Genomic DNA, 24,321 nt, shown 5'->3' on the forward strand with positions numbered 1-24,321 from the left:
GCACCGAACCTGCAATCATGGCCTGGTAGACAGCGGCGGTGGCTGCAGCCAGGTAGGAGGGCTCCGAGGACGGTGGCTGCATCTCGTTGAAAGTATCGGCCCCATAGACGTGATCCGTGCCAAACTCTTTGGTCAGCTCCCGCAGGAAGAGGCTCCCCACCATGGGGAATAGGGGGTCTTCCGGAGCCAGGAGGAAGGAGCAGGAGTAGGAGCAGTTGAAATGTCCCCACCTGCCCATCTGGGTGATATTGGCCTGAGGGAACACCCTAGTTGGGGGGGAGTGTGTGTGTGTGTGTGTGTGTGTGACAGTTTAGACGTTTACCGGAGGCTGACCAGTAGTCATCTCCAGCCTCACCAACTTCTGCAGTTCCTGGGTCATTCATGCCTCTGTGCCTTTGCACATACTGTGCCCTGTGCCTGGAGCCCTCTCCTCCTCCCTCCCCGCTTATGCATCTGGCTTCTCCTCGACATCCTTTAACTTTCACCTGTCTGGAAAGCTTTTGCTGTCTCTCCCCCTCCCACTGGCTGAAACAAATGACATCACCTCTGCTCTGAGCCCTTGCTGCACCCTCCCTTCCCCAAGCAGAAGTGACCTCGACGGAGAATTGGGCCCACATATATCCCTGCCCTTATCACTGTATTGTATCCCCCTGGCCACGTATCTCCCGCTGGGGGCGGGGCCTCTGTGCACCTTTGTGGCTGCATCCCCAGGCCCCAGCACAGGGCCTGGTCGGGCAGCCCCGGATAGCCTGACAAACGTTGGCTGAATGTACGAATGAGGTTCCTGCTGTCCAGTTGGGGAGGCCAAGGAGTGGCCAGTGAGGCCGGCCACGTGTGCTGAGCGCTGACGGTGGTGGGAACCAGGAGCTCATGTGTATGAGGGAGGTGGTAACCAATGCCGGGGGCCCCCCTGCAAGGCTTCCTGAAGGAGGGGAGGCCTCAGCCGGGCCCTGAAGAATTTTGCCAGCCGCAGGAGAGGATGGGCGGGTAGCACAGAGGAACAGAGGGGCAGGAAGGACAGAGGGGATCAGTGCACCCCTACCATCACTAAGAGCTGCCGTCTGCTAAGACTCCTGCCAAGTCATATATACATTTTACAAGTGAGGAAACTAAGGCACAGAGCAGGCACGTCATCTGTCCGAGGTCACGTGGCTAGTCAGTAACAGAGCCAGGAATCAAGCGCAGGCCTACATCTAGAGCTTATTTTTCTTTGACTCGTGCCTGGCAGGGGAACATAAATTCTCTCTCTGAGCTGAATGGAGGGTGAGGGGGGACCTCACCTTGTGAGAGCCTTGGGGACGTGCCCTGCGAACGCTGGCAACACGGGGATCATGCCAAACGAGCGCATCCGGTCAAGGATCCGATGCTGCGAGGAACGGGAGGGGCGGCAGTGAGCACGGCCCCCCGAGGCGGGAGGCCCTCACTCTCTCAGCGCACACGGAGTCCCCACCATTCAGTTAAGGGCCCCGGGGTGGGCCGAACACCACCCCCAACCCCAGGCCTGTACCTGTCCAGCACCAATTCTGCTCCTTCCCTTCCCCATCCTTTTACCTGCAGGTAAACCTGTTTGAGGTGCCAGGAGGGGGGCAGGGGGCCACTCCAGGTGTGCAGGTTGCCCATGCGCCCCCAGGCCAGGAAGGCAGGACCAGTGAAGTACTCATCGATCTCTGTCTGGGTCAGGCCCAAGGCCAGATACACCTGAGGAGGAGGGAGAGCCCCACGCGTGTAAATCATTTATCTCTATTCATTGACCCATTCACTCAACATACGCACATTCATCTGTTCTCTGGGCTGCACCCTACGGTTACTAAGACAAAATCCGATCCCTGCCTGCGAGGAGCCCAAAGTCTGGGAGAAACAGATCCATGACCAGGTGAGTTTGCGAATGTCACCCTTGTTGCATGGGTGAGGTGAGGCACAAAGGGGTTCTCCCCAAGATGTGGAAGGGGCCTTAGAAGGCTTCATGGAGCAAGGAGGGCTAGAATGATGGGTGAGGGCAGCTCTGCAGGGAGCTTAAGCAGCCCCAGGTGTAGCCAGAGCGCTCAGGGCTCAGGTATGGAAGCTCCCAGGCCGGGCAAAGCCTGAAGGCAATGGGGAGCTCTTGAGTGCGTTAACAGTGGAAGGTCTCCACCAGATTTGCAATTCAGAAAGGACACTCTGGTGGAACCTGGAGAGTTAGGAGTCTTGCTTTGAAAGGAAAATATTGCTTAGAGAGCTCTCTAAGCTCTCATGGCCGGGAGGCCATTAAGGCAGTGTAACTTTTCACGTCTCAGACTGGATGGAATCTGACCTTTTGATCTGATCAAGTTATCCAAAGAGCCTGCTAGAAATTCAAGATACTTATTGGACTCTTACCCTAAAATAACTCTCAATTCCTTATGAACAAATATTTTCCAGCTTATGTCAGAGTCAGTCACAATTCTCACGAGGCAATTTTTAACAATCTCATGGCTTAAAAACAAAATTAGCCCTTTTTCTTCCTCAGAACGCTCTTTCAGGATTACCCGAGCCTGCATCAGTAAAGACCCCGAATAAACTCTTCTTATTCGCAGCCTCCCGCGTTAGTTTTTGGTTGATGCTGTTCAGAGGCTCTGGCAGACTGGGGTCCAGGCAGAGGGGATGAGAGCCTGAACTGGGGTCATGGGTAAGGATGGAGAAGACAAGGCAGATCAAGAGCTGCTAATGAGACAGAATCCACAGAGGCAGCTGACTGACCCACGTGAGGGTGGGGAGAGAGGGGAGGCCGGCTTCTTAGAGTGTTTACAGTAGGGTGCTGGGGTCCAGCCCTGGGTAAGTGCTCCTGTGTGTTTGTCTCAACCATGGAAGCTGGGAGGCTGGAGCCATCACTCCTGCTACCAACAGTTCTGGAGCCCTATTCTCTGTGTGCCAGATACTGCGTTGATGTGGGGGAGGCGGGATGCCTGGGGTATGGTGGGCACGCACCTGCTGCCAGATGGCCTCCTGGCCGCTCCAGGCCAGCGCCAGGTTGATGCCGTTCAGCGCCATCCAGTCAATCTCCTGCTCCCAACGGGCCCAGTCCCACCACACGAAGGAGTAGCTTTGTGTGCACACGTTCTGGTAATAGCGGTACCTGCAGGCAGGGGCGTGAGCTGGGGCGTGGCCCTGGGGGCAAAGATAATGTCCCTCACCCCTGAGGGTCCACAGCCTGGGGAAGAACTTGGAGGGCATCCCGGTCCTGGAACAGCTCTCCACACCACCTAGATCTAACCCAGAAAGACGTGGCTCCAGACGTGAGCTCTACTGCTTCACTCCCGGATCCACTCCAGGTGGAGCTTGAGCTTCCGAAGGTGCCCACCCACCTGCGCCCAGCACTCAGCTCCCTAGCCTCCCAGATATTTGGGAGAGCATATTCCGTTTTCATTCCTACTCTGTGTACAGCGTGTAAGTGCCATATGGCAAAGTTGGCCCCTGTCCTGAAGCGGGGGGGATCCCTCTCCCCACAGTCTAATGGGGAGGCAGCTGTGTGAATGCATCACCTCGGTGTAGTGGGGCAAACGCTAGAACAGAGGCCTGTGACAGGGCTGGGGGTCATTCCTCAGTAAGCACCTTCAAAGAGAGGGGTGGGGGAGGAAAGTAATGGCATTTACCGATCGCCGATTATGCACCACAAATTCTACACCCCGCACCGTGCAAATCCTCACAATCAAAGCGGCACCACTGCACGGTAGATGACATTATTTCCATTTTTCAGATGAGCCAGCCGAGGCTCAGAGAGGCTAAGTGACCTGCTCAAAGATACAAGGCTTTTAGAATCAGACCTGGGGTCTGAAGCCAGGTCGTGCGACCCTAAGGCCAGCGCTTCCTGGCAGCCCGGCGCTGAGAGTGGGGAGGGGCGGGGACTTCAGCTTGGGCTGGCGCCCGGGTGGGTGGAAGCGGCGGGGAGCTGCAAGGGAGCCGAGGGGCGAGGTCCGGCCGCGGTACCTGTTGGGCGTGGCCTCGGTCAGTTCCTCCGGCACCACGGGCAGCGGCTGCGGCAAGCGCAGCTGAGAGCCCGACCAGGCCACGTGGCAGCCGCAGAAGTCGCGCAGGTAGCGGTGCAGCCCCGCGGCGGCGGCCACGCCAGTGGAGCCGAGCACCCGCACCCGCGCTCCGACGCCGCCGCCGCTCAGGCGGTAGGTGTCCAGGCCGGACTCGGCCGCCAGGGCGCGCTCCACCGACACAGAGAAGGCGGCCGCCGGCCCGGGTCCCAGAAGCCGGACCAGCAGCTCCCTTACGGCCGCCGCCTCCCGGGCCTCGTCCCCGGCCGAGCCCCCCGCCGCGGTCAGGAGCAAGAACCCCAGAGCCGCGGCCACAGCCACGGTCTCCATGGTCCACCGGTCTCAGCCCGCTGGGCACCAATGGGGACTCGGGACCAGGGGCGTGACGGCCGCGTCCAATCAGCTGAGGGCCTCAGGTCACGCGGAACTGAAGGTAAAGCACCGGCCGGCGGCTGAGAGACCAGCTTCCGGGTTCCACACCAGCTCCTGAGGGTGTTTTCTGATCACACGTGGTGCAAGAGCGCGTGACCCTGGTGACTTCAAAAGTCCGCGGCCGGATGTGACTCGTAGTCCTTCACAACTGCCTTCAGATACAGCGCGCTTTCACATGCAGATCACTTTCCTTCCGTCCATCTTACCACCCAATAAGTATTTGAAGTTGATTTTGTACCAGGCACTGCCACCCCTCTTCCGGGGAGACCTACAAACCAAGTACTTATATAAACAAAGATTTACATTATGCAGTTGACCCTTAAACTTTGCATGTGTGTTAGGAGGGCCGACCCTCTGGCAGCCAAAATATAACTTTACAGTCAGCCCTCCTGTATCCAGGGTACTGCATCCGCGGACCATGCAGTATTGTAGCACGTATTTATGGAAAAAAATTCGGTTTGGACCCGGCAGTTCAAACACGTGTTGTTCAGGGGTCCACTGTACTTGTGATGCTGTGCACGGTCCCCAGCCAAAGGCTTCCAAAAGGAAGTGACATTTAATCCGAATTAAGTTGGGATTGTCCAGGAGAAGAGGGAGGGGAATACCATTCTGTGAAGAAAAAAATGCATATATGAAGACCCAGGAAGGGTAAAGAAAGAGCTGAGCAGATCTGAGGAACTAAAAGGTCAGGAAGCTGGAGGAGGGATGCACCATGTGAGCCTGGACTGGCCATGGGGCAGGGCCTAGTGGGTGTGACAAGGGCTCTCATGTGATCTGTAAGCGGTAGCAGCAGCTGAACAGGACGGGAGTTATCTTCATTTTACATCCTGGGAAACTGAGGGCCAGAGATAGGAAGTGACTCTGCAAAGATCAGTGACCAGTAAGACAGCAGGTCTGGGACTAGAACCAGGAACTCTTAACGCTCAGATAAGTGTTTTTGCCACTATCGCCCAAGAGACGCAACTTTTCAGTCTGCTTACCAGCAGGGAGGGTTTGAGTGGGGCTGTGTGATGGCCAGGAGTGGTGGGCCCTTTTATAAAGACTGAACTTTCTAAAGGGATTCTGAGTCCTTTTGGAGGCAGGTGTAGATTTTTCCAGGTTGTCAGGCCTGAGTGCAGCTGCTTAGAGACAGAGAAGGGGTCAGAGGAGGGTTGCCAATCCAGGAACTCCAAAGCCTGGACTGAAAGAGAACATGGGAGTCCACTGAGCTTGCTCTGCCCCTCTGCCCCCTGCCCCCAGCTGCAGACTCAAGCTGCAGTGCCCCCTGCCTTGTTCCCAGCTCAGCAAGCAGCTAGTTCAGGAGGTGCAGCCCTGTTCCACCCAGTTCCTAATATCAGAAGGCTCTCAGCTTTTCCCAGAGAGCAGCTCCTAGACCTGCCCAGAGAGATGGGTCCTCATGGAGCTATAGCTTGTAGCCCCCCAGGCCTCTCTACACTCCCTCCAACACCCCCTTCCAAACACCTCTAGCTTCAGGTGAGATTTGTCAGACTCTCCTCCTCCCAGGACCTGTTTTACCAGCAATTTGGATCTTAGGGAACACATTGCTTGGGGGAATTGGGCTGCAGGTCCACCGTCAGGCTCAGGGTGCCTCTCTGTGGGGTCTGGATTCATCCAGAATGGCAGACGGATGCTGGCAGGGGCAGCAGGTTGGGGACACCATCCCGGGGGGTTGGTAGCACATTCACAGCCTGAGCTCATGGATGCTTGGCAAGAGTGTCACCGATTACTCCAGGTGTGTCACACTGTCTTTCTCATCTTCCCCACCAAGCTGGGAACTCTTTGAGGACAATAGGGGGGCTGGTTGAAGAAATTAAGTTGCATCAATAGGATGAAATACCAAGCATTTGCTAAAAAAAAAATAGAAAAGTGAGGAAGATGTGTTGGTGCTGATTTGGAATGTTCTGCAAAGTGTACTTTTTAAAAAGAGGTCAGGGAATTCCCTGGTGGTCCAGTGGTTAAGACTCAGCGCTTTCACTGCCGAGGGCCCGGGGTTCAATCCCTGGTCGGGGGACTAAGATCTCACTAAGCCGCACGGACAAAAAAAAAAAAAAAATTTAAAAAGATGTCAAATCAGGGGCTTCCCTGGTGGTGCAGTGGTTGAGAGTCCCCCTGCCGATGCAGGGGACGCGGGTTCGTGCCCCGGTCCGGGAAGATCCCACATGCCACGGAGCGGCTGGGCCCATGAGCCATGGCCGCTGAGCCTGCGCGTCCGGAGCCTGTGCTCCGCAACGGGAGAGGCCACAACAGTGAGAGGCCCGCGTACCAAAAAAAAAAAAAAGGTCAAACCAGGACTTCCCTGGTGGTCCAGTGGGTGAGACTCCGCTCTCCCAATGCAGGGTAGTTCGACCAGGTTCGATCCCTGGTCAGGGAGCTAGACCCTGCACGCATGCTGCAACTAAGAGCCTGCATGCCGCAACTAAACATGCCGCAACGAAGATACCATGTGCCTCAACTAAGACCCAATGCAGCCTAAATAAATAAATAAAAATATTTTTAAAAACCAGCTAAATATTGAGTTTATTAGAAAAGAGATGTCAGGGGCTTCCCTGGTGGCACAGTGGTTGATAATCTGCCTGCTAACGCAGGGGACATGGGTTCGAGCCCTGGTCTGGGAGGTTCCCACATGCCGCGGAGCAACTAGACCCGTGAGCTACAACTACTGAGCCTGCGCGTCTGGAGCCTGTGCTCCGCAACGAGAGGCCGCGATAGTGAGAGGCCCGCGCACCGCGATGAAGAGTGGCCCCCGCTTGCCACAACTAGAGAAAGCCCTCGCACAGAAACGAAGACCCAACACAGCAAAAATAAATAAATTAATTAATAAACTCCTACCCCCAACATCTTCTTTAAAAAAAGAAAAAGAAAGAGATGTCAAATCACTGGGTAAAAGTACGTCCCATTTGTGTGTGTGTGTGTGTGTGTGTGTGTGTGTGTTTAAGGCTATGTAAATAGTGCTCGCTTTGGATAAGGTACTGGGACGCTGGAGCCGAAGACTTACTTTTATATTAGGGCCTTTTGTACTGTTTGATCCTTTTACCACGTGATACATTTTATTACTTTTTCTCCCCGCTCCTATCTCATCTCTTTCGTTCCTGCCAGCCTCCCCTCTGTCTATGCACCCCAGAATCCCTCCAGATCCCTTGTCCCTCTGCCCTGCCAATCCAGTTGCCTGCCTGTCACAGCCCTGCTAGGATCCCACCCATCTTACCTGTGGGGAGGAATGAGTCCTTCCCTGTCTGGCCACCAGGGAGCAGCCTACGCCTTGCCTTGGGTAGGCTGGAGAGGGAATGGCAGGCAAACAGGCTCAGATCTGAGGGGAGCTCCAATGCCCTTTCCACCCAGGGCTCCTGGGTAGAAAGAGACACAGTCCTGCCCAGGTCCCCAGTGAGGGACAGGACAGGAGGGGGGGGCAGTTCAGAAGGTGGTGATGGAATTGTCCCTATCTTTATAATACTGAGCAGGCCCAAAGTCACCCTCTCCACATTGGTTCTAGGATGGGAAGCATTCGCTGGTTGGGGGCACAGATTCACTAAGCAAATGCCTGGGGTCCAGGGATTCCACAGAAGGGGATCAGGGTAAAGGCCAAGAGTCTTAAAAATAGGAGCAATGGAGCCATCCTGTTCCCCACCCCCACCCCAGGGCTCCTGGGAATTCCCACACCCTCCAGGGCTCAGTTCCCAGTTGGTCCCATCTTTAGCTGGCTGGGCTGGAGGCAGCCCAAGGCCCTAGATCCTGGAAGCTCAGCTTAGCCAGTGACCCACTGGCCCAGGTCTTCTCATCCAGGCTAGGGGGGAATTTCTTCCCGGGCAGGTCCTAGTCCTCCCTCCCCAGCCCCATTTTATTGATCTATACCAGAAAGTTTACCAGTTTAAAGTGTACAACTCAATCATTCTTTAGTATGGCCACAGAGTTGTGCAACTGTCACCATAATCTAATTTTACGTTTCATCATCCCCCAAAAGAAACCCTGCCCCCAACCCCATCCAGCAGCTGGTCCTAGGCAACCACCCATCTGCTTTCTGTCTCTACAGATATGCCCATTCTAGACATTTCACATAAATGGAATTATACATTATGTGGCCTTGTGTCTGAGGTCCACTCTTGTTGCAGCGTGTATCAGTACATCATTCGTTTTTACTGTAGAATACTACCCGTGGTACGGATGCACAGCCTTTTGTTCGCCCACCCATCAGCTGATAGACGTTTGGGTTGTCTCCATTTAGGGCTATTGTGGATAATGCCGCTACGAACACTTGTGCACGAGTCTGTGCGCACATTTCTTCATTCTTCTTGAGTAGATATCTAGAAGGCAAATTGCTGGGTCCTAAGTTAATCCTACGTTCAACATTTTGAGAAACTGCCAGGCTGCTTTCCAAAGCTGCTGCACCATTTTACATTCCCACCAGCAGTGGATGGGGGTTCCAGTTTCTTCACATCCTTGTCAACACTTGTGATTTTTTTTTTTTTTTAATTTATCTTTGGCTGCGTTGGGTCTTCGTTGCTGTGCACGGGTTGTGGTGCACGGGCTTCTCATTGTGGTGGCTTCTCTTGTTGTGGAGCACGGGCTCTAGGTGTGTGGGCTTCAGTAGCTGTGGCACACGGGCTCAGTAGTTGTGCCTCGTGGGCTCTAGAGGGCAGGCTCAGTAGTTGTGGTGCATGGGCTTAGTTGCTCCGTGGCATGTGGGATCTTCCCGGACCAGGGCTCAAACCCATGTCCCCTGCATTGGCAGGTGGATTCTTAACCACTGCACCACCAGGGAATTCCCTACACTTGTAATTGTCTTTTTAAAAGTATTCCCTTCTTAGTGGGTGTGATGTGGTGTCTCCTCGTGGTTTTGATTTGCATTTTCCTAATGACTAATGGTGCTGCATACCTTTTCATGGACTTACTGGCTATTCGTGTTTTCTTTGGAGAAATGCCTGTTCAAATCCTTTGTCCTTTTAAAAGTTGAGGCATTTGTCTTTATTACTGAGTTGTAAAAGTTCTGTATATATTCCAGATACAAGTTCCTTATTAGATACATGCTTTGCAAATATTTTCTTCCAGTGTGAGGGGAGTCTTGATCCTGTCCTTCGAAGCACAAAAGTTTTAAATTTTGCTAAAACCCAACTTATCTTTTATCTTCTCTTTTATCACTCATGCTTCTGACATCATATCTAAAAACCACTGCCTAAGCCAGGGTCAGGAAGATGTACTCCTATGATTTCCTCTAAGACTTCTCTTATGTTTAGGTCTATGATCCATTTTGAGTTAATTTTTGTATATAGCGGATAGCAGTCCAAATTTGTTTGTTTCCATGTGGGTACCCGGTTGTACTAACACCATCTGTTGAAGACTGTTTTTTCCCCAGTGAATTATCTTGGCCCCTGTGTGGAAAATCAGTCGACTATACATGTTAGGGTTTGTTTCTGAACTCTCAATTCTAGTCCATTGATTCCTAGTTATCTATCTGAGTCAGTAACAGAGAAGAGGTTAAAAGGGCTCATTTACCTGAATGTCCACCCTCAACTTTTTGAGGAGTGGATGCTGGGTGTTGTACCCAGGGCTGCTCCAGGGAAGGTGGCCTGTCAGGGAGGAGAGGGTTTGAGGAGCATGGAATGAACAGGGTGTTCCTGCCCCTCCTGGAGCAGCAGTTGGTAGCCTGCTGTTAACATTCCTGGGCAGCCCCTGCCCTGGAGGCCCCAAGAGGGAGGAATGGAGAGGGAGGGCTGAGAAAGAATGTGGTCACCTTACATGGCAGTGAGGAGGGGGAAGGCGCCCGCCCTGGCCCACCCCGCCTGCCAGGACAGCCCGCTGAGCTCTTGGGCTGCCTGCCTCAGCACCTCGAATTTTCCAGCTGCCCTCAGGAACCAACCCTACTCTGAGCCTCCGCCTACACCAAGGCCAAAGGCAATCAGGGCTCAAAATAGCCAGGCTGCTGAGCCTTGGAGAGCACGCTCACAGAACAGGGAGAGGAGGGTGGGCAGACGTCCAGGTCCCTGCTTCCCCTGGCTGTTTGCATATGTGGTGCAGAAAGTGGGACGGAGATGGGTCCCCATGTCCCCTCCCCCACATGGGTAGTGTCTGAAAAGCTGCCTTGGCTCAGGGAGTGGGGCTCAGGGAGTGGGAAAGCCCTTGGGAAACCTGAGATAAGGTGAGAATTTCACAAACTAAATGCCTGGCCAGGGCCACTGCAACTGCGGTCTTTGATCAGAGGAAAAAGCAGAAATGCTGGCAGAGGGAAGTGGCAGGTGTAAGGATACTAGGTGGGCTCAGGAGGGCTGAGCCTCGAGTGACGCAGGGGCTAGGGGCTGTAGGCACGCAGACAAGCAGCCTCCCTGACAGAGTCAAACACACTTTATTCCCCACGGGAATGTCTGAACAGAAGGGCCTTGGGCAGGGTTCCTGATAAAGAACTCTGCTTCAAACCCCTGCCGTAAACAGAGCAAAGATCATCATGTAAACCACAGGGACCTGACGGAAGGGGGCTCTGCACAAGGGCTGGGTCGGGTCACACTGGCTACTGCGCGGTGAAGCTGGGGCGGGCGGCCCAGCCTGGGAGAGTCCAGTGAGCAGCGCTAAGCAGCTCCCAGACAAGCAGGGGGTAGGGGTGGGGTGGGAAGGGGCCGGACAATTGAGGGGGTCCTCTCGCCCACTGAAGGCGCGGGGATCGATTTAGCTGAGGCGGCCAGGGCTGCTGTGCCAACGCATGATTAAAAGGCCCCAAGATCCACGTCCTGGCGTGGGGGCGACAGGGGCGGTGGCCCTTTGGGGGTGCTCCCCACCAGCCCTGACAGGGCAGGGCCACGCAGCTCTCACAACTGCACGCACTGGCGGGCCTGCCAGCTGCCTCCAATCAGCAAATGGTGAATGACATTGACTTTCCCTGCCCAGGACCCACCTGCTCCACTTGGGGTTGGTGTGGAAGTGGGGAGGGGCGCCGGTGGGCAGAGCAAGGCAGGTCTGCAGGCAGAACCAGCCCTGACGACTGCAGTTCCGCACTCAAGACTCGTGATTGGGGGTGGGGAAAGGTCTCCGGGTCTGCACCAGGAAAGCATGGACTTGGACCCTCTGCCCCGAGGGCGTGCTTGTGGCCCACACATGGCCCGAGAAGCAGCCACCAGAGGAGCCAGCCAGGACCTCTGCTTTGGGTCCACCCTGCTGTGTATGTTATGCTGGGTGCTAAAGGGGCATTCTGGGAAGGAGGAGGAAAGGGTGTGAGTTCAGGGTGGGGGTCAGGAAGGTGGTGCAGGGTATCCAGGGGCCCTTGGGGCTGCCAGGGAGAAGCACGCACGCTGGCACAGTTGGGTCCAGCTGAATTCCTGATTAACGAGCACACTGAAGACCAGAGGGGGTGGGCAGAGGACAGAAACACCACCTTCCTGGACCCACCCCTGCTAATCCAAGAGTGGGGAGTGTTCAAGAGCACCCCATCCCCAACCAGGAAGGAGAGTGGCAGGAGCAGGGGCTCAAAGTCTGGGTGCGGACAGCGAAGGCGCTCCCTCCAAGCGCTCTGGGCTCCTGTGTAAATGCACAAACTGCTTCACCACCAGGGGGCAGAGGAAGGGCTGGACAGAGGCTGGAAGGGCAAGGAGGGTGCCCAGTGGGAGTGGGTTTGAGTGACCGCTTGGGCCCGCTTCTCTCCAGAAAAACCACTGCACTACAACACACAAAGCTGGAGGTGGCGGGGGACCCAGGAAGGGCTGGGTCTATCTAAATGACTCACAGGTGGCTGGGGGAAGGGTGGCAGGGATCACAACCAACGGCAAGCGGAGCACAGCTAATCACCGTGGAGGGAGCGGAGGGCAGAGGGCGCACAGCCCCCCTGAGGGGCTTATTCGTCAAGCTTCCCTTCTCGGATGTGCTCGAAGGAGAAGGGTAGGAACTTGAAACCCGTCCCGCTGTAGAATTTATTCTGGAATTCCACCCTGGAGAAAGAGAAGAGGAGACTCATCATTCCACAGAAACCTTTTGGGACTCCACAGCTGGGCCAGAAAGATGACCCAACCCCAAGCTCCCCGAGTCTCCTGCCGCCCACAAAGTCCAGACCTTGGCCTGCTCATGGCACACACAACCCTAATCCTAACACAACCTCCCACTCGTGACGCCCAGGGCCTGCCCTCGGCAAGAGTGCACACCAGTGCGCTGGTCTGGCTTCCGTTCCTGCTCCGTCCTGCTCAGCGGAGAGTGTGTTTATGCAAAACTCTCTGCAGAGGGCCATGTGCAAGAAACACTCAGCCGGCCTGAGCCCCTAACGACGGAAGAGCCCCCCAACACCCCCTTCCTGTCAGGGCCCACAGTGGGCCTCCAAGGGAAGCTTGTGAGTAGCCACCAGCTCAGCGCAAGGAACCCTGGCAGGTGCCACTGTTTTCTTGTTTATTTCTCTTCTTGGGGGGGGGGAGGGGGAGGAAGGAGAAGGGAGGGTTGCTAGTGAACGGTGGAGGCTTTAGACTTAGGGGAGGAAATTCCCAGGAAAGGGGGAAGTTAGGAGGGGAAGTCTTCTCAAAGCAACGGCAAAAACATCCTCCAACTACAAAAGCATCTAAGAAAGAATTCTTCTCTTGGGGACTGAAAGGAAAAACAGCTTTAGCTCCCTTCCCCGGCAGCCCAGCATCCATCCCCGATGCTCTCCCTGGGCCCTTCAAACTCTGAGGGGGCAGGAAGGAGCACACGCCTGTATGCAGAGCCAGGCTGCGAGTTCGCCCTGGATGTCTGCCCAGCAACCAAATCACCACCAAATATGGGCAGAAAAATGCATGATTCAGAGGATAAGAAAGCCAAGGAGAGTTGCCCTGAGGAATAGTTTCCACTCAGGGCTGTGTGACTCTGGGGGCCCCAGATCCCTGGGGCAGGCCGCAGGCAGCGGGTTGACTGTGACTGCACAGCAGGGCGCCAAGACGCTCTCCACCGTCATGCCCCTCACTCAGCCTTCAGCCAGGGCGGCCTCCCTCCGAGATAAGGGAGGAATCAGTGAAAAGGGAGTGGGAAGAGGACTGTCTGCTGGTAGCCCCGAGATGTCCTCAGAGGCCCCTTCAGCCCTGGGGCGCTGGCTGAGGAGCTGACTGCAGAGCAGCCAGCTCCACCCGCTGGGGAGAAGAGGGGAACAGAATTTTCTGTGTGGGTGTAAGAACAGGCAGCCTTCTCCCCGACCCCACATTCTGGGGGCCACACCAAGGCCCCCAAAGCTTCTCGGCCCCTGGAGGATTCCCATCAGTGTCTCGGCCAAGCCTCGCTCAGAGTAAATGGGATCCAGGAGAGGGTATTTCAAACTGCAGTCAGTCACAGGACTCAGCCCTGAGTCCCAGCTCCTGAGGCCTCCTCCGGGGGAATGCGGTGGGGATGGGGGCAGGTTCCTGCTTCCTTGCCCGCTGCTGTGACGACTGAGTCCTCCACGCTGGGCACGCTGTGTCTGCACACGGCAGTGGTATTTCACTCCGCTCAACAGTGCACAGCCAGACGGTGGGCAACTCACCTTGGGGTCTGTGAGGTATCTGGAACTCTGACCTCTGGCTGGCTCATCACACAAACAATTCTAACTCCAGACTGGGTGAATGGAGAAGCTGCAGACGTTCTCAAACGCCTGAGGGATCACCACCCTTCTCTTGGCATCATCCTGCCTGCCTCATCTGCATCAGGGGACACACGCCTGGGATGGGGGCACATAAGTTCTGCTGTGTGAGCAGATGGGCGGTCCCTCGGACACACCACCTGACACCACCTTGCCCACCAGCTGCTGCTCGAGGTGAGGGACTTAGGGTGGCCCCCACCAGGGACATCTTGGGTATCTCAGCGTCAGCCTGACTTCGCCTCCCTTCTCAGCCATGCTCACCCTACCCTCCCGGCGCAAAGCTGGAAAGCAGTTTCCCTGTTGGTCACCCCGCCCTCTCCTCCCTCCCAGCCAGGGAGCTGGGTGCTTCCTGAGAAAGGATAAACATGAAATTCTCTGGGCCGGGGCACAGCGGGGCCCCGCTGGCTGCCCTGCAAGTTCTTCCTCCTTGAGGGGCTCTGCTCGGGGCACCTCCATGGACCCCGCCACGCCCCAGGCCACTAAAACGCATCTCAGGGTTCAGCAGATGTGAGGAGAGCCTCAGGCAGTCAGAGGGGGTTCTCTGTCACCCCCGCCAGCTCCCGCACCTGGAAAAGGCAACCCAGTGGCCCAGAAGGACTAACTGGGAGTCCAGAGAGAGAGGGCGATCCTGCCCCACGACAGAAACCATGTCTTCTCAAGTGAATGAAGGGGAGAGCCTGGGCCTCCTCCCTTGCCTGTGGGGATGTGACCGAGGGGAGGCAGTTCTAGAAAGATGGTTCTGTCCCTCTCCGAGCAGTGCCGGGGCCATGAGGTCACACTTCAGGTGTTCTCGTTCTCCTGGGCAGCCACCCCGTGGGGTCCTGCTGTGGCGCCACTGAATTCCTTACAACAAACTGGTCCCCAAATCTGTCCCTTTAGCCCCCAGTCTGTGAGTGTTCACGTGGAATCCGTTAGCTAGGAAGGGATGAGGTTGCTGTGAAGGCGGGCCATGGGGCGACGGTCTTTCTGCTAATAGCAGTCCGGCGTCCACAGTGAAAACCACAAATCATACCCCTGCCTTTGCCTTTTCTGAGGAAGAAAAGACATCTCATTATGGTAGCCAAGAAGACCGAGCACAATACACACAGCTGGTGGGAGGAAAAGAGACAGACGTAACTCGGGAGGAGACAGAATTAGCAGGCGGGTGCGTGAACCCGCTCACTGCTGTTTCCAGATGTCACCTGCCTCCTCATGACCCTACATGAACCTCAGACCTGTGGTTTATCCTTGCTTTCAAATCACAGGTTTTTCTTCTTGTCCCCACCAAAGAGACCCAGAACTTGTGTAATGGGGCAGCCCTTGCATCAGAATCAAGAAACCCCAGCTGAACACCAGGGGTAAAGTGACAGGTATGAAGATGCCCAGGCTGGACGCCAGGAAAAATTGCAGCAATGTCCCTGCAGCCATCTTCAGTGGGCCCAGCTGTTCCCACCCCCAAGAGGATGGCCTCAACTCGGAATTCCTGCAGTCCTGCTGGACTAAGGCCCAGGAATCCTCGAGGCATGTCCACACTAGGCCAGGAGGGGGTGCATGAGCACCAATTTCATTCACTCCTTTCTGGTGGTGGGGTAGATGCTCCAAACAGGCCCCCAGTGATGGGATTCTGAAAGTTGCACAGAGGAGTTTTCACTGTTTTTTCTCTTCTACCCAGTATTTCCACTACCAAACAACAGCAACCACCCACCACCCTGCAAGTACAATATGTCTGACCAGCCTACTCCTTGCAAACTGCATCTGCGAGGCATTCAGGTGGTATCACGTGCATCCCCCTGGGGTCCCCCTTCTCTCTAACGGACTGGAAGCAGATCTTTACAGGGGCCACAGCCCTCTCCGCAGGGCAGCCGCAGCTGCAACTGAACACAGGTTTACGGTGTGCCAGGCACCGCGGCAGTCACTTGGTCTGTGCATCATTTCCTACTTAATCACAGCAACCTTGTCACGTGGACATTATCATCTCTTTTCACATGAGAGCAAGTGAGGTTCAGAGAGGTAAGTGCTTTCCTCAGGGTCACCCAGCCAGCACCGGCAGAGCTGGAATTTAAACTCGGGTCACCCGATTCTGAAGCCTGCTCTCTCGCCACTTGTCACTTCCTTGGGCTCGTTCATGAGGACGTGGGAAGACACCTTCACTCGAAGGCCGCAGGTGAGCCTGAGGAAGAAGTAATCCTGCAGGCAGCAAAGCAAGACCTCCCAACCGCCTCAGCTCATTCTGGACAACAGGCCTGAGTCCAGGCGGCCCTCCGTGCTCCGTGGTGCCTGGCTCACTGCTCTCACAGGTCTGTTCCAGCTCCTTGGCTGCTCCCACCCACCCAGGGAGGATGCAACAGGCTCCCCACTTGGGCTGGAGTCAAGGTGGCGTGGTAACTGTTCCCTCAAGCCCAGGGCTCAGGAGGCGGGGAAGGGAATAGGAAAGGAAGCCAAGAGGGCAAGAAAAAGTGAGTCACCCCAGGCTGGCAGCACAGACGTCCCCTCGCACTGAGTGGTAGGAAGTGTGCTGGGGCGAGCGTGCGCTGATAAGCTGAGAGCCGGTAGTGGTAGCGGTAGCGTGGCCAGCCTCCTGGCTCCCAGTAAACAACAGCTGGGCGGGGAGGGGACGGGAGGCGGGAGGAGAGGGCCAGGCCTGCGAAAGCACCGTGTACTGACGCAGCAGGACGGACTCTTCTAAGGGAGCTTTTGAGGGAAGAGTTAAGTCCCGGCCACGGCTCACCCTTACATGCCTCACGTTCCCCTCTGTAATTTAGAACAACAAACGGCGGAATCTTTGAGCAGGCTCAGCTGTAACCAAGCCAGGAGAAAAATCAAAGATAAAGGGAGTGGGGAAGAGGTTTCTCAGGTTCAGATTTTGGTTTTCTTCAGGTTTCGAGAAGTGATGGAGAGAGAGAGTCACGGCCCTCTTCTGACCTTGAGGTCATTAACACCACAGATCATCTCGTCTAGGGAGTCCTAAGGTAGGGCCAGTGAGTTTGTGAGCCCCTAAACTGGTAAAACTGTGTGTGCACACTGAGGGGGGTGCTTCTCTGAGGAGAGGGTCTACAGCTTCCGGAGCCACTGGACCACAAAAGAGAGGGAGAATCATAATGTGAAGGGGGAAATGGAGACGCGAAGATGTAGGGTTTGAGGTAGGGTAGCCAGATAAAGTACGGGATGCCCAGTTTTTAGTATAAGTATGTCCCATGGACATTCGGGAAATACAGTAAAAAAAAATATTCCCTGTTTATCTGAAATCCAAACGTAACTGAGTGCTCTGTAATTTTATTTGCTAAACCTGGCAACCTTACTTTGAGGTCATGGAGTCACATTCCAGACCAGACCCCAGATCTCCCACTCCCTGGGACTGAGCTATCTCCATGCAGAGCCACTAAGAGCCAAAAACGACATTAAAGAAACCTGCCCTTCAGAAGAAGCTGCTTCCGTGTACTGAGCTAGCGTGCTATGGAGTCAAGAATCCCCCTACTCACACAGAGCTGCCAGGGGTCCTACCCAAAGACACTGGCACGATGACAGAATAAGGGGGACGAAATGAGGGCACAGTGTGCTCTAGCACTTTCCTGGACGTAGAACCTATTCCAGAGCTGCTTTCATTGCTCTGAAGACAGGAGAGAGTTATATGCCAGTGAGAAAAACCCCCAAGCAAACAAAAAACCCCAGCAGATCTTTTAAGCCATAATCAAGAGCACTGAAGAAGGCTGAAGACAGGGAGAGCAACTGTGACAACACTCACCAGAGAATCCTCCCTGGCAGCTGTGAAAGTGAGCTGTGCTCTTCTGTGGACATTTCCTGAGGCTCACTACCAAGTACGTCCTTGGGTATGAGGATGTGAAAGCAGATACTTCCTAGTGTCTCTGCATTCTGGACAGGAGTAAAACTGCCCTCGGTGCAGCTAAGGACACGTCCCCACCCTCGGCCCCGCGCTGCCCCTCACCAGTGTAACCGCAGCGCGTGGAGGAAGGCTGAGAGGCCCTCCATGATCAGGAGGATGGCCACAGTCAGGGTGGCGAAGGCGGCAAAGATGAAGAACAGCGCCAAACCTCCCGCCAAGCTCTTCACGCTTAGGCCGATGTGGATCACCATGGTCCAAAGCACCTCAGACAGCTCTGCGGAACGGGGAGAGACATGACATCCGGTTCAGCTGGGCCAGGGGTGCTGCAGGCCTTGCGTTTTGCTCTGCCATCCCTCAATCGCAGTCTTCCTTGCCCCCTGGCTTTCTGCGACCTTACCAGCTAACCTGGCCAAAGCACTGATCCTCCCACCTGTACCTCATCCTCTGGATTCAGGAGTCAGTAATTCCAGAGGCTTTACATAATTTCCACTCTCTGTAAGCCCCCACCTGAGGGAGTGCCCGGAGAAGGGGAGAAACATAGTTTTTGACCTGAGAGAAATACACTCACGTGCATGAGCGAGGCTGAGGGCCCAGAGCCGCAGGTAGGAGGCGGTATTGGAGATGCAGCCCAGGCAGTACTCAATGGTGTGGATGGCCTGGTGGACCATGGTGTCCCCAAAATCAAACTGTCATGGGAGGAAACCAGAGAGAAGATATAAGGCTGGGAGGGGCATGTGCAGGGCTCTGAGCGCTGGCACGAACGGCTACATGGGCCTGGAGCCCCCGGTGCTGAACTCCTGGTGGGGATTTCAGCCGTGCCGTCCCCAGAAATCCTGCCTGGCTGAGCCCCCGACTGGGACACCCCATGCCCCTCAATACATCACATTTTAATGAACTACATCTTAATGAGACTCTTCTCAACACATCTGCTTTTTCTCCCCACTAGGCTGTCAGCTCCGGAGTGGCTGCATGTTGAGGTAAGAGCGGTCTGGGAGCACCTGCTCTGGCTGACTTCCACCTCACGGTGCCTGAGAGCGGAGCACCCTCCTCTGAATGAGCCAGGAGGGCAGGAAGGGCTCTTCCCCGGGTCGTACGTCAGGGGACAGGCCACCAGGCTGGAAACCGCCTGGAGAAGACTAAACCTCTGCAGCCACTTCTTATTTTCACAACACGTTGGCGGCAAGATAACCTCCTTTTACTTTTGAGACTTCTGAAAAGATCACACAGGGACGTTTTAGCAAAAGTTTTACAAATTCCTACTTGGACGCATGATGAAGACTAAACGGAACGTGGATTGTTGTTTCTGTTTTCCTCACGCTCCCTTTCTTCCAGCTTTTGCCTCAACATCAGAAATTATCTGCAGCATAAAGCAGAGGGGCTGGAGCGAGCTTCCGGGAGCTCCCTGTTAGGGCTGCTCCAAGCCAGGCTGCTTGAGAAGCCGCAGGCACGCTTCCGGGCCTCACTCTTCTGGGTGGGGCCACAGCCACTGAAGGCCAGGAGGTGGGCCATTCCCCTGCCTGGGGCCTCCCCGCCCCTCCCCACGTGGTCCAGACCAGACTCCAGGAGCACTGCCCAGTGGGCCTCCCCAGCTTGCCCTGCCCACAGGTCAGAGTCTATTTTTCACCAGTTTCTTTGCAGACTCACATGACTTCATTCCCAAAAGATACCAGAAAGAACTGTCTTGAGAAATCACATGGGGCCAGGAGAGGAGGGCTGGCTGGTAAGGCGCTAACGGCCCAGGCCTCACAGGCATGGCCAGTGGGGAGAGGGGCCAGCTCAAACTCGCCATCTCTGGGCTTCTGCCTCATTTTCCCTCACCTTTGACTATCTACACCCAGAGTATTTCTGGGCTTTTCTTCTGAAACAGGCTCTTCCAAGTCTCCTAGTTACCCTGAAAACTAGGGGTAATCACAGTCACCGGAACCCCAACGCGCCGTTAAGAGCTCTTTGCCACCACTGCTCACCGTCGCACCAAAGCCCACGTTCTGAGGAAGGACAGGCCCCCAGCTCCAAGGAGCACAGGGCTTTAACTAAGAGCTCTGAGAAAGAAGCGAGTGCGGGGCTCCCTCAGAACCAGCCCCTTGCAGCATTTTTATTCCACCTTGAGTTTCTCCCATGAACAGCTTCCCTTCCAGGCACTGCTCTCGCTTTTTCCTCTCCTCCATTCCCAACTTCCTGCTTTGCAACCTTGGGTAAGTTTTCTTATCTACGTAGTGGGGGGAGATATTAAGTGGGGCGAGAATGAAGCAAGAAACCCAGGCAAGCGCCTAGAGGTCTGTCACTGCCCCATGTGAGTCCGCTACGACTGACCCGGAACCGCCGCAGATGCCCCGTCTAACTCTCTACCACCTCCCCGCTGCCGCACCGCGCCTGCCCCTCACCTCCTGCGCCCTCTCGGCTCCGCACGCCTCCTTCGCGCGCTCCCCTTACCTCCCAGCCAGGTCTCACAGGCATCCTGTGACCTGAGCCTCTGCGGTGTCCGCCACTACTGCCTTGTCCTGCTCCCTCTTCAGAAGGCTCTCCTCCTACCTCTGGATGCTCCTTCTCAGCCTCCTTCTTGGTTCCTCCTCAAGTGCTGGAGTTCCTGCCTCAGCCCTTAACGTCTCTCCTGTAGCACTGCCACGCGGGCCTTCAGCGGCCACGCTGGGAGGGGCTTACAAATGGACACCTCTATTTCCGTGTTGCCTGTTTCCAACCAGCTGTGCCACATCTCCTCCTGCTGCAGCACAGGTGCTTCAAACTCGACGCCACCCAAACTAAACTCATCGATTGCTCTCCTCTGACCCACCAAGACCTACTTCTACTCCTCGTCCCATGTCTAACAGGGGGTCACTACTAGTGCCCCAGGCACCCAAACCTGGAAGTCGAGCCTGACTTTTCACTCACTCGCACTGCCTACATTCGTGAAGGCACTGGGGCCTGCAGCTTTTACTTCCTTCAGCTCATAATGGTCCCTTCCTTTCCAACTTCCACTGCAAATGCCTTCAGGCCTCCCAGTTCCTTCCCGACTCCTCTCAGACTGTGCCCCTCCCCCACCCAATACACCCTCTACCCGCCACTAGGGTATTTCAGCAATGGCACGCGCTGTGTCACTTCCAGCTTCACTGCCCTCTGACGCTCCTTCTTACCCACTCTACTACGGCTGGTGTCCGCCAACCTCTAGCCTCACTTCTCACCAGTCCCTCAACTCCTGACTCCGAGCTCCAGCCAAGCTGAATACTTGTTTATCCCCAAAATGCGCCTTGATGACGCAGGCCTCTGTATCTTCATGATAACTATACATACTGATGCATCCGCATTCCCTCCCTCTCTCCCTCCACAGAGACGCCGGCTTGACCAAACTAACCTCAGCAATAATCTCCTTAGGGAACCCTTTCCAGGCCTCCTCTTCCCTACCCCCACCCCAGTGTTTGTCAGGTGCCCTCTTCCTGTGCTCCCACAGCATCCTGGGCACACCTTGATCACAGACTGTGTCCTAAATTTGGGAGTTCCTTGAAGGCAAGGACTTGTTTTTCTTCTCTCAGTTCCTGCAGCTCTAAACAGAGTGCTTGGCACATGGAGGGTGAATGAATGGATGGGTTGGATGAATGTACCTAGAGAGATGACACAGTGGGGAGAGGTCCCACTGACCCCTACTGAGTGGTTACAGCCTTCAAAAATTTCCCAATCAACGAGCCTGGCCCTGGTTTGCAGCTGGACTGTTGATGCCCCAGGGAGAGGGACTGCTGCTTCCACCTGTGACGTATTTAGGTAACTGAGACAACTATCGAAACCTGGCTGTAGAGAACTAGACTGTGTATGTACCTAACGATGATAAAATGTCCTCACTACTTAGGACGCTGTGGGAAACTGAACCTCTGAGGGAGCTGGGAGGCCAGAGACTGGGGAGGCTGAATTCCAGTCCATCTTGTTTGGATGTCAACTCCCCTGGGACGTGGCTACACGTGAGGACTATGCTGACAGGGACCTTCCAGGCAGCTCAGCCTGTGGCTCTGCACAGATGAGTGGTCCAGAGGAACGCAGAAGCTCCCAGATGCCAGCAAAGGAGCCTCTCCGGCCTTCCGGAAGACTGACAACTGCCTGCTTTCACACAGAACAGCAAAGCTTTTTCCCATTCCCATCCCACTGCCCCCGAGGGAGGGCCGGGAGAGCCAGGAAAGGGAAAGGTTCACAGGTCTGGGTATTTTAGAGAGAAATTTGGGGGGAGGTGCAAACAGTGCAGCAAGGCCTATTTTAGAAACCCAGTTCAAAGCTTGTATATTGCTAAATGAACTACTGCTGAGCTAGAGGGCCTTCTACTCTGGCTGTGGCCAGAATATTTAGCCAATTTGCTTTCTACTCTCTGTTGTCCTCTATGTGTGACTGGTATAACATGAACTCCTTTCACACAGATGGATTGTTTTTTCTGGGATGCATCTGAGAGGCAAAGCCTCCTTTTGAAAACTGTCTACCTCCCGGCTGGGTCACGTGGAGGTAAAGCGGACCCCAAGCGAACGTCCAGCATTCTCACTCCAAGCACCATCAAGCCGATGAGGGCAGCAGGAAGAGGTCGGCTGCATCTCAGACAGGGAGGAAGGGCGAGCTTTCCCATAAGCACTCAGAGGAGCAGGGAGGAAACAGTTATTCCCGGGGCAGAGCGACCATACATAACAACACAGGAGAGGAAGGCAGGGGCCAATGGGATTTAACTCCCAAGGGGAGTCACTTCAAGAATGCCAGTGCAGACATTACTTGCAGCTCCTTTAAAGCCATTCTCAAGGCATTAGATCAGCAAAGTCAATGAAACAAAGACAGAGGTGACTGACGTGAGATGCAGTTAATGGAGATGAGCTTTTTCAGAACACGGGTTCACAAACTGGTTAGAAATGGCCGGTGAGATGCAGAATACATGGGTGTCACGTGTGGCCCCAGGATGCAGCAGGGACAGCAGAGTGATCACAAGGACGGGAAGAGAAGCCCCAGATAAACATGAAGCTAAAGCCAGCTTGTTTCTTACCACTTCATCCTCGGTAGGCTTGAAAACACAAATTTACACTTAGTGGGAAGCCATGCCACACACAAGGTCACAAGTCATGAGCACAAGGCTACTGATTGCTTCTTGGGGGCGGGGGCGTGGGGACTGTGAATGTTAAATGGTCTGACATTGGAGGCAAGCCTCCTCAGCATAAACGGAGAGCAAAGTCAGCAGGACCAAGAGTGTTGATACTTAATTTTTGAAAGGCATCCCAAGCCTTGCAATTTTTTTTAAAAGTCATACACATAGCAGACGCGGTCAGTCAGACTGCAAAGTCCAGTCCCCTGGGTCCTCAACTCCTTTTCTATTTGTTTTAAAAAGAATATACTGAATAGATGAGGTTCAAAAGTTCAGCTCAGAGGCTTTGTGGTACGAACGGTCAGGCAAGGAGATTGGATTTTTAAAAATCCAATGGTGGTTTAAGGAAAAGTCTAGCTTGGCTAAACTAGACTAAACTTGGCTAAAAAGTAGGCAAGTCACATTTTTAAAAGGCTCAATAAAATGTCTGCAACAAGAGCACATTAGTGGAACAGGACTTCAAAAGTCCCAGTGATTAAAGTTCCAACGGGAACCATTCTGGGGAGGGGCAGGGGATGAAGGAGCCGCCGTGTGGCCTGGGTTTCTGGTAGTAAGAGCTGGGGCGCTGGGGCCGGCTCTGCCTCGGCCCCGAGGGGAGCAGTCAATAACTGAGATCTGCGTGCAGGGTACTGTGGGCCGCTTGGAACTCAGGAAGCCGGACAACAGAACAAAACTGCTGCGGGCTCTGCAGGCAACACCTGGAGTTCAGAGCAGGGACCACTGGAAAAAGCTGTAGTGCCCTAAGAGGTCCAGAAAGCAAGCCGATCCTCAGTATTAGTCTTTTCAGTTTTTCAAGGAGCGGACAGGAGTGAGGCCACTTAGGGACACGAGACTAGGGCTGACCCGAGGTGGGAGGAGAGGAAGCCCGCACCACTGATCTTACCTCCTCTGCGTCCTCTGAATGGGTGGAGAGCTGGTCATGCTGAATAATCTCAGCATCCTCCTCTGTCGGTCCGTTGCCCACCCTGATCCCACCAAAGTTGAGAGTTCCCTACACAGATGAACAGAAAGAGTAGAATTTGCCTGGGCTTTAATGTGACATTCTGTGACGTGGGGAAGGGCGATGGTTAGTACATACAAACCTCAGAAAAGCATATATTCTAACAACAAAAACAAAACCCACTGATCGAACAGCTAAGTAAAATCAAGCCACTGTTCCCATCCCAACTACCACCGCCCAGGCCCAGCCCGAACTACATTTAGCACCTCATCCTGATCAGAGGCAACAGGCAGTTCCTGCTGCACCAAGAGACACCAACCTTGCCTCGGCCAACGCCGACTGAGAGTCCTGCTTGCGTGAAAAGCTTAATACGAACAAAGTCTCCTAACAAGCGCAGCTCTATCTGTAAAGAGTTCAATGGCCTAAGTTTTTCTGGAACTAAAGATTAAACTTTCTAACAGGGAGGAGAGCCAAATGACATGGTGACTGCAACCA

General features: G+C 54.7%; 2 protein-coding genes across 4 annotated transcripts in view; both read right to left on the bottom strand.

Moving 5' to 3' along the window:
- Window positions 1-4,350, bottom strand: part of NAGLU (N-acetyl-alpha-glucosaminidase) — a 6,950-nt gene extending 2,600 nt beyond the window's left edge. The window contains exons 1-5 of the mRNA XM_024745465.1: window positions 3,943-4,350; window positions 2,944-3,091; window positions 1,552-1,698; window positions 1,281-1,366; window positions 10-266 (exon numbers count right to left, since the gene is read on the bottom strand). Coding sequence (XP_024601233.1) covers window positions 10-266; window positions 1,281-1,366; window positions 1,552-1,698; window positions 2,944-3,091; window positions 3,943-4,328 — 1,024 coding nt within the window. The 5' untranslated portion in view covers window positions 4,329-4,350. The remainder of the gene's footprint in view (window positions 1-9; window positions 267-1,280; window positions 1,367-1,551; window positions 1,699-2,943; window positions 3,092-3,942) is intronic.
- Window positions 4,351-10,745: 6,395 nt separating this feature from the next.
- Window positions 10,746-24,321, bottom strand: part of ATP6V0A1 (ATPase H+ transporting V0 subunit a1) — a 55,465-nt gene continuing 41,889 nt past the window's right edge. For 2 of the 3 annotated variants that reach the window (XM_024742251.1, XM_024742243.1), the window contains exons 18-21: window positions 23,770-23,877; window positions 18,363-18,480; window positions 17,897-18,068; window positions 10,746-12,334 (exon numbers count right to left, since the gene is read on the bottom strand). In XM_024742251.1, coding sequence (XP_024598019.1) covers window positions 12,241-12,334; window positions 17,897-18,068; window positions 18,363-18,480; window positions 23,770-23,877 — 492 coding nt within the window. In that variant the 3' untranslated portion in view covers window positions 10,746-12,240. The remainder of the gene's footprint in view (window positions 12,335-17,896; window positions 18,069-18,362; window positions 18,481-23,769; window positions 23,878-24,321) is intronic. The other variant, XM_024742255.1, reaches the window with a different exon arrangement.

This window comes from Neophocaena asiaeorientalis, unplaced genomic scaffold (genome assembly GCF_003031525.2).
Source record: "Neophocaena asiaeorientalis asiaeorientalis breed wild unplaced genomic scaffold, Neophocaena_asiaeorientalis_V1.1 scaffold1, whole genome shotgun sequence".
In the NCBI taxonomy this organism is placed as follows: Eukaryota; Metazoa; Chordata; class Mammalia; order Artiodactyla; family Phocoenidae; genus Neophocaena; species Neophocaena asiaeorientalis.